General features: G+C 38.2%; 1 protein-coding gene across 1 annotated transcript in view; it reads right to left on the reverse strand.

The window, feature by feature from the left end:
* Positions 1-12,085, reverse strand: part of LOC131976080 (protein MTSS 1-like) — a 66,376-nt gene extending 54,291 nt beyond the window's left edge. Inside the window, exons 1-3 of the mRNA XM_059338975.1 lie at positions 11,528-12,085; positions 7,799-7,860; positions 1,565-1,638 (exon numbers count right to left, since the gene is read on the reverse strand). Of these exons, the coding sequence (XP_059194958.1) occupies positions 1,565-1,638; positions 7,799-7,860; positions 11,528-11,599 (208 nt within the window). The 5' untranslated portion in view covers positions 11,600-12,085. The remainder of the gene's footprint in view (positions 1-1,564; positions 1,639-7,798; positions 7,861-11,527) is intronic.
* Positions 12,086-13,709: the final 1,624 nt, after the last annotated feature.

The following is a 13,709-nucleotide window of genomic DNA, read 5'->3' on the forward strand; positions in this document are numbered from 1 at the left end:
TAAATTATATTCCGGAGATAAATCATTTTCTTTTGCAAACAGATATTATTGGCCGTTGACCCAAGAATCTATCCAATTTTTCATCCCTCTATGCTACCAGAAACTATAAAAACTATATTGCTAATATCTTTTAAATAAGTTAACTTTAAATGTAATGGGAAAAACTGTCTTTAAACTCTCCTGCCTTCCAGGAACTTTCCAGGGGCCCTTGAATAGCTCAATACATCAAAACTTCAAAATAAGACAGCAAACAACAACAAAACAAAAACAGCAATAATCGGACTGCTGTTAGATCTATCATAACTTTCCCATTAAAACAGAAGCCCAGATTAATATTTTCTCCAGATATTTGAGTTACTGCAATAATAAACCAAGCTGAAGGGTTCTATGAGCACTTAACCAGGCCAAAGTACATTTCAAACTACATTACTCAAAGATAAGTAATACAGATAAGAAGATAAAGCTATACTGGGAATATTAAAAGCTATTTGCTTTATTATGTTGTCAAAGCATTTATACGCTCTTGCAATATGATAAGCATAAGTGGTGGAAGAAAATGTGGTGCCCTTTTAGTGCACCTCACCAATCTGAGGTATAGGGTTTACATATTCTAGGAATGTGTAAAGATATACAGCTAGAGGCTAAAAGGAAAACATAATCTGTAATCTAGGTAATTAAGATTCTTTACGGTACTCTAGTAAGATTATCATGTGGACAGGTTATCCATCTGTGATACAGATAGCAGTGTGTCAGCCAGCAATACATTATAACACATTATACATGCTAGCCTCTATGCTAAAGAGCTCAGGTGTACAGTGAAGCCGAGGCAACAGAGCACAAAAATGATATGCGATACTGCTAAGATACAATGTAGAGAGAACGGGGAGAAAAAGTGATGAAAGAGCACATGAAAGATGACGCAACACTTTTCAGCTGACTGACTCTGACTCCTTCACAGCAAACATTTATACTGTGTGTGTTCGACAGAGAAAGAGGGAGAGAGTGATGACTCCCTGTACTCCCCCATCTCTTTCTCTCTGCAGTGAGTGAGGTGATGAATGTGTGTGTCTGTCTCAGTTCCTATTAATAGTCTTAATAGTATGGAGCAGGGCTGGAGGTGTCAAAGCTAGAGAGGGATGAGATCTCTCACTCTCTCTCTCTCTCTCGTTCCCTCTCACACAGAGTCGACTCTACCGGAGAGTCCAGATGTAGCAGAGGTGGAGTATGGGGGTAGAAAGCAAAGGGAAAGGGGGGGTAGAGGTCGAAAACAAAGCCAGCAGCAGAGCTTCAAACAGCAAAGTGACGGATTTACTACCCATACGATAAAGCAAACAACCCACAAAACTTCTCAGCACAGTGGGGTGAAAGACTGGACTTGCACAGTGGGGCTACACAGACAAACATACTGACACATAGGTGACCAGACACACACACACACTAGAGACACAAAGAGTCAACTGATTTAACCCTGTCAGCACTGTGCTACACAGTGTCCATCAAGACTGTAAAAGACACTGAGATCTGGGATAGTTTTTTACATACACTCCTATATACTTGTTCTTACCTCGTGAGTTGGTTGCCAGGTCGGCTACTTTCTGAAAGGCATCCAGGAAAGATGCCACAGCAACCACCGTCGCCCTGGGAGAAAGACGAGCACAGGTTTAGCATTAAAGTAAAACACTTTGCTGATGTGAAACAATGTGAAGTACCATTGCTGTGTTCCAATACCCATACTTCCCGTACTTACTATACTTAGTTTGAGTACGCAGGGTGTTCCGATTCTGATCGTGGCGAAAAGAAGTGTACCTAAAGGACCCGGATGTTGCCCTCATAACGGTCAAAACGTTGAGTGTGGAACGATGTACACTATACGCACTCAACGGCCGCCATCTTGTCTACGTAGCGGAAGAGGCGGAGCCAGGCAGAGCCGCTCAGCTCGAAAAAAATTTTTGTAATGACGGCCGAAACAACAGCGGAGCGGTAGGTAACGTTGCTGACGACGCCGGCGCATTCTCCACATTTGCTGCGTTAATGGAGCCATACTGCCGGATTGTAGAAGTAAAGATTAAGCAACACAAAGGGTTATTTTTTCGGCTGTTGCAAGCGTAATTTCTGGTAAGTGCACCACGGACTATTAGATTTGGAACAACACTCACCTGCTGAAATCTGAGTACTTAGTAAGTGCGGATAGTGTAGTGCATTAAGTGTACTCATGGAAGTATGGGGATTGGAACACAGCACATGTTTTATACAGATACAGAATCTACACAAAATAAGAGAAAATCCCAGTGCAAATAAAGATGGCAGACTCTGTACTGTGAATCAGTTAAAGGTAACATAAACACAGGTGGCTGATTAACCACAGCAATTAGATACAAGTGTTGGCAGGCAAAGATATACACTGATCAGATGAAGAAAAAACATCAGATCTTATTCTGCCTTGAAAGTGAGAGAAGAAAAAACATAATTTGCACATGTGTGCTCCATTTACCATTATGAAGCTTACATCCACCATGATCATTTGAAAGTTTAAGTATGCATAATAGTGTCTTTATGTACTGTGAGAGTGTGGGTAAGTTAAAACCCTAAACGTGCCCTGCTGTGTGAGGAATGTCTATGTCTTCCGCTGGAATCTGTCCGGCTCAGCAGAGCAGCTCTGGAGCTGCACTTACAGGTCAGAGAAAGGATCGATGTGGGATCGACCCGGTCCAGCTCTAAAATGGAAAACGGGCTTGTGGGAAGTTCACAACTCATACCTGCTTCTCTGTCATCTTATATGGTTTACCAAGTATTTACAAATTGCAATATAAAATAGTGCTAATACATAACAGATTGAAAAGGGTAAAATTGAATCTGTCATTAAAAAAGTAGTGGAAACTTGGTGTAAGAGTACCTTCTGTTTTGGTCATTATAGACACCATGTTGGTGGTATCTGAGTCTGTCTTTCCACCAGCCAGTTACTTTGCTAGCAGGCAACAGGCTGCCTCATTGGTGCGCTAGTTGACTGGTTACCTGGCAAACACTGAGTTTCCTTCTTCAGAAACAACAGGCCTCTCATGATTAATATCACAGGTATGGAGATGACGCTCTTGGGTTGTTTGTGTGCATGTGCACGTATGTGATATCTGATCTCCTCAACAGAGACAAGGCTGCCTATCAGTCATACATGCTAAGAAAGAAATGCCATTGTCTGGAAGTTTTTAGTTTCATGTTCAGTTTAACCCACGTAGATTTATGAGATTTAAAGTGGTAAACCTGGGAGAAAAAAGTTTTTTTTTTTTCCACTTTTTTCTCGTAAATCGGCAACTTTTTTCGCACAGATTTGCCACTTTAAATCTCTTAAATCTGCAACATTTTTTTTGTAGATTTGCCACTTTAATCTAGTAAATTTGCAACTTTTTTCTCTAAATATTACCTGAAGTTACCAAATATAGTTCTCTGCCTGATAAAGGGTTAAAGAGCTTGTTTGTTCGCAGCCTGAGTACCTTGATTTGAATACACAAATACGCAAAACAGTAATAGAATACATGTTGGTGGCGACTCTTAAGTTTGACTTAAATTGACTTTCACTTAATATCATGTTGGTGCCATATTGTAATAACAAGGAAGAATGTGTGAAATAAAAAAGACGAAATCTGCGGTTCTGCTGCATCAACTTTATGCTTTTGTAAAATCTGTTCATTGTGAGTGTGATAATGCTAAATGAGTGCAATGCTAAATTGGTGGTGTAGTCTTTTAATGGATGTCAGGACCACAGAGCCACTTTGTTGGGTGCTCTCAAAATTACTTACATAAAGAAAAGACTTCAAATAGACTGAAGGTTTATTGTGCTTAGAGTATACTCCTAATGAGTTGCAAAATACTTTTAAAAAGTATTTTCTCAGATGTCGCAAGACTGGACTCAAACTAGTTATTTGCTTAATGGAGTTACAGTTCAAGTACATTTCAACAGATCAATTGATCACAAGCCTTATCCAAAACTTAGTTTCACGTCCAAATTTTCTTCTACATTTGAGTGACAATCAAGTCTTAGCATTCAGCCAAAGACAGCAACTCCTTTATCCCTCCAAAACTTGATATAATATTGGCTAATAAGTGCTGTGTTGTTGCAGAGCTGACCAGATGATCCAAGGGTGTGTCTTGCAAATGGAAAAAGAAACATACGAGCAGGCACACACAGATTCCTTTCTATTTAAAGCCCAGTGCCGCCAACAGAGCAACCTCCAACTGATATGTGTCCCCACTAATTTATACCATGTACAGTGTACACATGGGTCTGTGGATTGTATTTTACGTGCACTAGCAGCAAAGTCTTGTTCAGTCAAGTTCCATTTATTAATCCAAAACAGGTTTGTGTGGGAAGCGGTTAAAACAGAAGCACACTTTTAGTATTAGTGGCTCCAGCCCACTGAAGTACACTGTGCAATAGTTTACTATTACAGGCCATGATCATCTGCTGTAATCTGCTCTGTGACTTTACAAGAGAATGCAAACTATTAAACTGGTTCACTGCACTTTGAACTCCTATAGCAGCACTGGAAAGGTTGTCAACATTAAAAGGGAAAAATCCTGGATTTACACACCACAGAGAATTGTTAAATATGCAGTGTTTTTAAAAAAAGTATTCACAATCTATTTTAAATTTTCTGGCTCAGTTAACAGTGAAATAAGGTAACCTCTCAACAAATAAATGAGTACTTAGCTGTACTAAAGGCAGAATAATCAGGTTTTAATTTCAGCTCTGACAGTCAGCCAAAAAGCCTTGAGATTTATATGGCTGTAGGAATAAAAAAAAAAAAAGCATTGCTGGTGTAAGCCTTCAGCTCTGCAAAGTGCTCCAACAGTGACCTGACTACTACCATTGGCCTTCAAATCTGCAAACGCCTCTGTCCTGGAGTCAAGACAAACTACTTTAACATATCTATTCCGCAAGGCCTTGGCCAAGCCAATCTAAACTCCCCATAGACCCTGAAAGAGTGTAGCAGAGTGCTCTTTCTGACAATGATACATTCAGCCCTGCTGCCCCCGTCTATTCTTAGTTCAACAGGAACTGGAATGTGACTGTAGTAAATCAGAAAAAGGTTGGGTTTAACTCTTTAAATTAGTTTGATAAAACATACCAAGACAAGATATAGTGCTGTCAGGGTATGTGAAGCCCAATATATGTTTGTACTGGGCTGTCCTTGACTAATTCTGACTCAACTAACACTCATAAGACTATTTGATTCAGTGATTTTATCGACAGATCTATAAAACTGACTTTCTCGGCAAAAACACCACTTTAAAGTTTTACAACCATTCGGTTTATAGTCTGAATTGGAGGTTTTGAGGTGGTCTGAAGCAGGAGGAGGGATGCCTAGCTCTGACACAGCTGCAACAACCATGACCCACCAAACAGACCAAACTGACAAGTTAAAAGAGGACTGTGATTAGAAATCAGCTAGCCTATATTCCACCCTGCCCTCTTTCTTCAAAGCTATTCTGTGCACATGCATATGTGTGTATATGAGGACTGCTTAAAACCAGAATGGGCAGAAAAAAAACACCATATTCGGACCAAAAAATGACAGAACAGGCCAAACACTGTAATTGGTTGATTTCCTAGTTGCTTTGTGAGAGGGGAGCAGAGGGTCTAAATTACAGAGTAGTGTGCCCTAGGACGTCATTACACACACAGACATATGCCGCTACCACTGCTGGCAAGTCACTTATCCAGGCCAAGGCGGGAAGGTGGGTGTGTTTTCTGTTTTACTGTGTGTATTTGTGTGTGTATCCTTCTATGTAGCCCAGTCCCAAGGCAGATTACAGAGGTCCTTGAGTGGGGGGTTATGCTGTAGTCAAAGGCTAGTTTGGCTGGATTTTTAGTGGCTGGAGACAGGCTTTAAAGTAGACAGAAAAGGCTTTATTTGTAGGTTACAACAAGCAAACCCAGATAGACTCTTATTAGCAATACAGCAGCGAGTGCATCGTTACGGCCAACCAGATGCTACAAACCACTGCAGCCTGAAGCAGGGCGAACGCCAAGCTTAATACGGGAAAAGCTACCTTAAAATACCAAAACATGGTTCCCTATATATGAATTAACTTATCTTTTCTGGAAGAAGCAATGGACTAATCCTGAAGAGCAGTGTACAGCCAAAAATGAATAGATCAAAGTATGGGACAGTGAACATACACTACCGGTCAAAAGTTTTAGAACACCCCAATTTTTCAATTTTTTTACTGAAATTCAAGCAGTTCAAGTCAAATGAACAGCTTGAAAGAGTACGAAGGTAAGTGGTGAACTGCCAGAGGTAAATAAAAAAAGTAAGGTTAACCAAAACTGGAAGACAATGTACATTTCAGAATTATGTAGGCCTTTTTACAGGGAACAAGAAATGGGTTAACAACTTAACTTTATGGAGTCTTGGGCTATTTTGTCCATTTTTGAATTCTTTTCATGTCTTTGTAAGTCATTTTGTGTCTTTTTGTGTCTTTTTTAAGTCTTTTGGTGTCTTTTTTTGTCATTTTGTGTCTTTTTTTTGTAATTTTGTGTCTTTTTTAGTACTTTAGTTCAACATAAAATGTGATTTTGAATCTTTTTTTTATTTTCAAAACACTATCATGCTCAATAAAGAATTTTAAATGTTGCAAATGTGCATTCATTTCAGAGTACACTGAGACATTAAACTGCATCATTTTCAATTAAATTCTGGAAAAGTTGGTGTGTTCTAAAACTTTTGACCAGTAGTGTACATTAGAAAATATTAATATATTGAATAGAGGATAACTCAGCATCTCCATCATCAGGCTGCCACTAACCTACTATGATGGCATAATACAATCTCACTGATATACTGGAGGTTAAACTCACCTTTTAACCAGTACAATTGCTAGTGGATTTGTTATTTTATCATCACCCTGGTGCCCAGACACACAGACATCCTACTGCCAAACAACCAGTCATTAGGAACAAGGCCACAAATACTCCCCTGAGCTTTAGCATGGCAGGGTCACATATTTAACCCCAGAATGATGGAGACACTTGAATAACATATCACTGTTAATCAGCCTTAATACTGAGAAAATGGAAGAATGGGACACTGAGTGGCCCCTGGAAAGTATTGTTAAGTCCCTGAGCCTTTATACAACTGTCACTATTAGTCTGTCTCAGGACACGTGGACACTTAAATGGCCAAAGAACTGCCATGCATTGTTAATCAAAGAATCATTTAAACCACGGGACATCCATATTTACAGTACTTCCTGGACAATAAGCTTTTATTTCAGCTGTCATCAGTTGTTTGTCTCGTGACACGTGGCCACTTAAAACCAACTAGGAAAGGTGGCTGGGATTGGCATTCATTGTTAGTAGATGACTTGGAATAATTTTGGCAGGAGGTGTGCAAATACAGCATTAGAAATACAAATTAAATCAGGCTTAAAGAAGACTAAATGGTTGGGAGGTACACATAATGACCCCTGGACAGTATTGTTAAGATATTAAGCTTTTATGTAGCCTGTCATTGCTTGTTAGTCCAAGGACACAATTTTTTTTATCTATATAAGGGGGGTTATTTTGGGGTATGAGAGATGTTATGCAACAATCACAGTGGTATTTTTCTATCAAGGAAAAGTTGCAGTTACTTCTCAAATATGTACTCGGCTTTTAAAAATACAATCTGTGTTGTCAAAACTCAAATTTGCATGAAAAGTAAGCAAAGATATTTGCAGAATTTAAAAAATAATAGCAGTATCACATAAGTGTATTTTTCCTTCTAGACTCAGAAAGACTGTGTGCATATAAACATGGTCTCACCTGAGCTGCGACTGCAGTTTGCCAGCCTTGGTGATAAAGTCCTCCCAAATAGGATAGCTGCTCTGTAGGGAGAAAGACACACAAACAAGAACAACACAATCATCAAAACAGATTTCACTATTCCCACACTTACATAACTGTTTAATCAACATGAGGCCATACTGGTGCCTCACCTCACCTGCAGGGCTCAACAGAACTAACTAAGGCTAAAGGCTTTCCCATACATGAAATCCAGTTATGTCACCTAAAAAAAAATATGTTTTCCCATGCTGGTGCCAGTTGACCTGGGGGAACTGGATTTAAACTATAAGATGAAAATTAGTTTAGCAGGACTGTATGAAACTGAAAAGCATGAGGTTTGGTTTGAACACAGAATAACTTGTAATAACAAATAACCTCAGAATGTCCAGACAGCTAGCTTTTATTTTGCTTTTATTTTATTTCACATTTTTTTATTCTAGGTTATCTTCTGATGGGAGAATAGACATACTGTCTTGTCCAAGCATGTGATAGGTTGCAAAATAGGTCACAGGCCTCTTTTGGAAAGATCCCCACACAACAAGAGCAAGAGCACTAATACAGGGTATAATGAGCCTGGTTCCCGATGGGACTCTAAATTTACCTAATTCAGGTCCTGGGCTGAATATAGTTGAAGAGCCTTCTATCAAAACCATCACAGAGAACAAGTGGCCTAATGCACTGAAAGGAAGAGGCTAAGATCGCACCAGATAATGTGATAAATATCTCATGAGCACATGTTTCTCGCTGATGTGTTACTACTGTCAGGGGTCTGAGGAATGTCGTGTTGTGCTGTCAAACATTACACCCAACAACCAACTCGACTATCTCAACCTACAGTCCCGCTTACTTTCTCTCTCTCAATCTCCCTTACATCACTTTTATTCTCTCGATGTCTGCCCTCTCTTTGCATGTCGCTTATCCCCATCATTTTCTTTCTCTGTAGTGGCTCCCACCATCTGGTACAAATATCAATGGTATTTCTTTGCATTTCTCCCTATTTGTGTTGACAGCTTAAGTTTAGTGAGTACACAACCCCATCTGTAGCACTCGGAAAGAAAAGGCATCACAGGAAATATGTATGTCATATTTCCAGACAAAACTAATAAACTAAGCACTTTCACATTTTAGTAACCTGACAGTTATAAGGCCGGGAAGCCATAGTCCAGTGAGACATGGGACGCTGAGAAGTGCTGAATGTCTGAGCAGTATTCATAACAAACTTTCTGACTCCAGGAGACATTATGGCAGGCCATTTGACCTACACATGTCAAAGCCTTCAGAGCCTGAGGGTAATTTTCTACCCTGACAGCTACATTCCCGGAATTCCTTCAGGCAAGTACAACAGCTGGGAAATTGCTAATTGTCTCATCGGCAAAGCTGTAAGAGATAGCAAAATAAGATGCCCTAATTCCAGGCTGATGATTGCCCTATTTAGCCTTTTTTTCCAATGTTGGCTGCTGCATCCACTTCAAAATGGAACAAATGGGCGTAAAAACAGGGAGAGTGCAGTCAAATATAACTACTAGCAAGTTAGTTAACTTAGTTAAGCCAACTAGCAAACGTTACCAGAAAACAAAATCTTCAGCAGGTTAATATTCCAGAGACCATGTACTAACCTATCTATCATAAACATCAGTTGTAAATAATATATCAATATCTCAAATTTACTCAGCTCTATTCCATTGTTTATCAACTTCTGCATGATACTACAATAAGAAGATAAATACGGATTTCTTTTAGGTTCCTAAATTGTTTTTTTGTTTTTTTTTAAAAAGTCTGGCTAACGTTAAATTATCGTTGCTTGATCTAACACAAATCGATTATCTTATCGTCAACCTGTTAAAATAATCACCAAACTAATGTTTTCAAGTTTTGCAGGAAACACATAAAAACTTCAACAAAAGTGTAACATATGACATTTATTGATCATTTCACTCAAAAAGGATGTAACAAAGGATGGTCATTGGCACAGTAATAACACTGTGTATAAATTATATAACTTAAGAGAAATAAATGACTTAGGCAATTTTTGAACATGCCTTTGTGACTTAAGCAAGATATGGCGACACTTTATTTTGAAGGTGTCTACATAAGAGTCACACAAGCGTGTCATAAACATGACATGACAAGTATCATGAGCATTAATGTTACTTCATTGTGTCATTAATGATCATGACACATCCCATGTCATGTTTATGACACCCTTGTGTGACTCTTATGTAGACACCTTCAAAATAAAGTGTTGCAATATCTTGCTTAAGTCACAAAGGCATGTTCAAAAAAATTGCTTAAGTCACATTTTATTTTGACTTAGGCATAATAAATCCACTTAAGTCACACACTTGACATAGGCCATTATCTTAAATGGGTAAAATCACATGATCTGATCAACTGAGGATGTAGGTGATTTTACCATAGGTGGCTATGAGGAGATGATTTAGGCAAAAAAAACAACCAATTTTGACAAAAAATGACTTAGGCGATTATTTTAACAGTGTGAGGAAATCCACATTTACAACTACAAATTGATGTTTGGGAAGTTAACTGACTGGGAGTAACTGACTAGTATTAAGTATTATGAAGTAACATTAATGCTCATACTACTTGTCATGTCATGTTTCTGACAGGCTTGTGTGACTCTTATGTAGACACCTTCAAAATAAAGTGTCACCATATCTTGCTTAAGTCACAAAGGCATGTTCAAAAAATTGCCTAAGTCACATTTTATTTTGACTTAGGCATAATAAATCCACTTGACATAGGCCATTATCTTAAAGAGGTAAAATCACATGATCTGACCAACTGAGGATGTAGGTGATTTTACCATAGGTGGCTATGAGGAGATGATTTAGGCAAAAAAAAACAACCAATTTTGACAAAAAATGACTTAGGCGATTATTTTAACAGTGTGAGGAAATCCACATTTACAACTACAAGTTGATGTTTGGGAAGTTAACTGACTGGGAGTAACTGACTAGTATTAAGTATTATGAAGTAACATTAATGCTCATACTACTTGTCATGTCATGTTTCTGACAGGCTTGTGTGACTCTTATGTAGACACCTTCAAAATAAAGTGTCACCATATATTGCTTAAGTCACAAAGGCATGTTAAAAAAATTGCCTAAATCACATTTTATTTTGACTTAGGCATAATAAATCCACTTAAGTCACACACTTGACATAGGCCATTATCTTAAAGGGGTAAAATCACATGATCTGATCAACTGAGGATGTAGGTGATTTTACCATAGGTGGCTATGAGGAGATGATTTAGGCAAAAAACAACAACAATTTTGACAAAAAATGACTTAGGTGATTATTTTAACAGTGTGAGGAAATCCACATTTACAACTACAAATTGATGTTTGGGAAGTTAACTGACTGGGAGTAACTGACTAGTATTAAGTATTATGAAGTAACATTAATGCTCACACTACTTGTCATGTCATGTTTCTGACAGGCTTGTGTGACTCTTATGTAGACACCTTCAAAATAAAGTGTCACCATATCTTGCTTAAGTCACAAAGGCATGTTCAAAAAATTGCCTAAGTCATTTATTTCTCTTAAGTTACATAATTTATACACAGTGCTATTAATATGCCAATGACCATCCTTTGTTACATCCTTTTTCATCTTAATAGTTTTGCACGTCGCTTAAGGGCTCACGGATAATATAAATAGTGCAGCAAAGTTCACTTGGCTTACCTTCATGTCTCCGATCACAGTTTGGAAGAGTCCTCCTAACGCGCTGCATTCCTTTTCGATAACAGCCTCCATTTTCAGGACCAACTCCAGTGGTCAGTCCCGACTCGGTGAGTCGCTTTCAGTTCGCCACCTCCGCTCTCCAGGAAAAAAAACAAATACTCCAAAAAACGAAACGAAACGAGCAAACCCCTGTGTGAAGATTTGGTTGCACCGTTAACGATAAACAACAACTTTTAACCCGGTCAAACGTGCAAAGAAACGAAGCTCCGTTCTGCTCTGCTGGACCGTTCACTTCAAATCAAAAGAAGCTGAAAGAGACATTTAAATCCCCCTCTACCGTCCGCGCCGCCCCGTTCAAACCCATGGTCGGACCGTGGAGAAAATCTTTTTCCGTCTGCTAGTCGAAACTAGAAATTATCCCAATATTAGTCTGGTAATGTTATTCCGTATCTTGACAGGTAAATGCCGACACTCACGGGTGCTCCTGGTGCTTTCTCAACACTGACTGAGTGGGAGAGAAAAAAGCGAGACTAGAAACAACCGCCAAGTTGTTCGGAAGAAAGAAAGAAGTTCACTTCCGGTAGTTATTTATCACCAAAATAAAACATCTGATAATTTAAAAAAAAGTCTTCCCGGAGAGACAATTCTCTGTAATAATAATAAAAACATTCGTCTGAAGTTATTTTTTTTTATCATAACCACATACCTTGAAAGGACTATCCATACATTCAAACACAACTCGTAATGCCAATTTTCGATCACGGCTCTAGTGAACAAAACATTACAATTATATCACAATACATAAACAGAAATGTGTATGTGTGCATCAGTTAAGCACAACACACAAAAAGAACATTTAAAACGAGAGGGAAAACTTTACATTTAATTTTATCATTGAAAGTGTTATTTTAATTTTGGAAAAACACCTACGTTATTTCCGGTATTATTCTGTTTGACTTGATTTATGATGATGAGAGATGCAGAGGTGAGCAGTGAGTGCAGGGGAAGCAAAATCACATTGAATTGCTTGATGTTTTTCATTTGATAGCATTGCACCACACAAAGCCGTGTTAAAACTGAATATAAGTCTAAATTAGCCGACATTACTTTTTTTTAAGCATATAACTTAGTACTTTCTTATGAGTTTTGTCTAATTTCATTACTGTTGAGGGTGCATGACACAAGCACAATATTGTAAAGAGCCACAACATTGGTTTTGTTGATACCAACATTAACTATTTATGTATAAACACTGGATAAAATATGGAGAAGCAGTTGTAGATAACGGGTGACATCTGGTGGTTGAAATATAAATTACACCAGAAAATAACTGCAGGGATTTTAAATAAGTATTATGATGTTATAATGTGACAAAGTGTCCTCTAGGGAGGCCCTAAATGGGGAAAGTGTGGTGAAGTGCCTCCAGGGTGCCCTTTCAATAGAGAAAGTGTGAGGTGCCCTGGAGCATGGCCTTAAAATTTAAAAAAAAACATGATGCAGTGCCAAAGGCTGCCCTACATGCTCGAAAACTTAACTGAATTGATGTTAGACAAGCAGTGCTTATTTCCTGTAGGTTGAAAACAACTGAAAAAGATCAAAACCTCAGCTATGGAAGCAATTGCAGAAAGTTTGAGGACTGTCAACTGTCAACTGTCACACTCAAATATTTTTAGCCAGGGATAATGTCAGAGGAGGTAGGCTACATGAAAAATCTCATGGAGCTGATAGTGTGCAAAACAGGATTCAGCAACAAGACACAGACACTAGGCTTATTATGGCTTATTATGAAATGCAAATGTATTCCTGTTTTTTTTATATATACACTACCGGTCAAAAGTTTTAGAACACCCCAATTTTTCCAGTTTTTTATTGAAATTCAAGCAGTTCAAGTCAAATGAACAGCTTGAAAGGGTACAAAGGTAAGTGGTGAACTGCCAGAGGTAAATAAAAAAAGGTAAGGTTAACCAAAACTGAAAAATAATGTACATTTCAGAATTATAAAAGTAGGCCTTTTTCAGGGAACAAGAAATGGGTTAACAATTTAACTCTATGGAGTCTTGGGCTATTTTGTAAATTTTTGAATTCTTTTCATGTCTTTGTAAGTCATTTTGTGTCTTTTTTTGGTCATTTTGTTTATTTTTTTAGTCATTTTGTGTCTTTTGGTGTCATTTCTTGTCATTTT

Source organism: Centropristis striata, chromosome 8 (assembly GCF_030273125.1).
Source record: "Centropristis striata isolate RG_2023a ecotype Rhode Island chromosome 8, C.striata_1.0, whole genome shotgun sequence".
NCBI lineage: Eukaryota > Metazoa > Chordata > Actinopteri > Perciformes > Serranidae > Centropristis > Centropristis striata.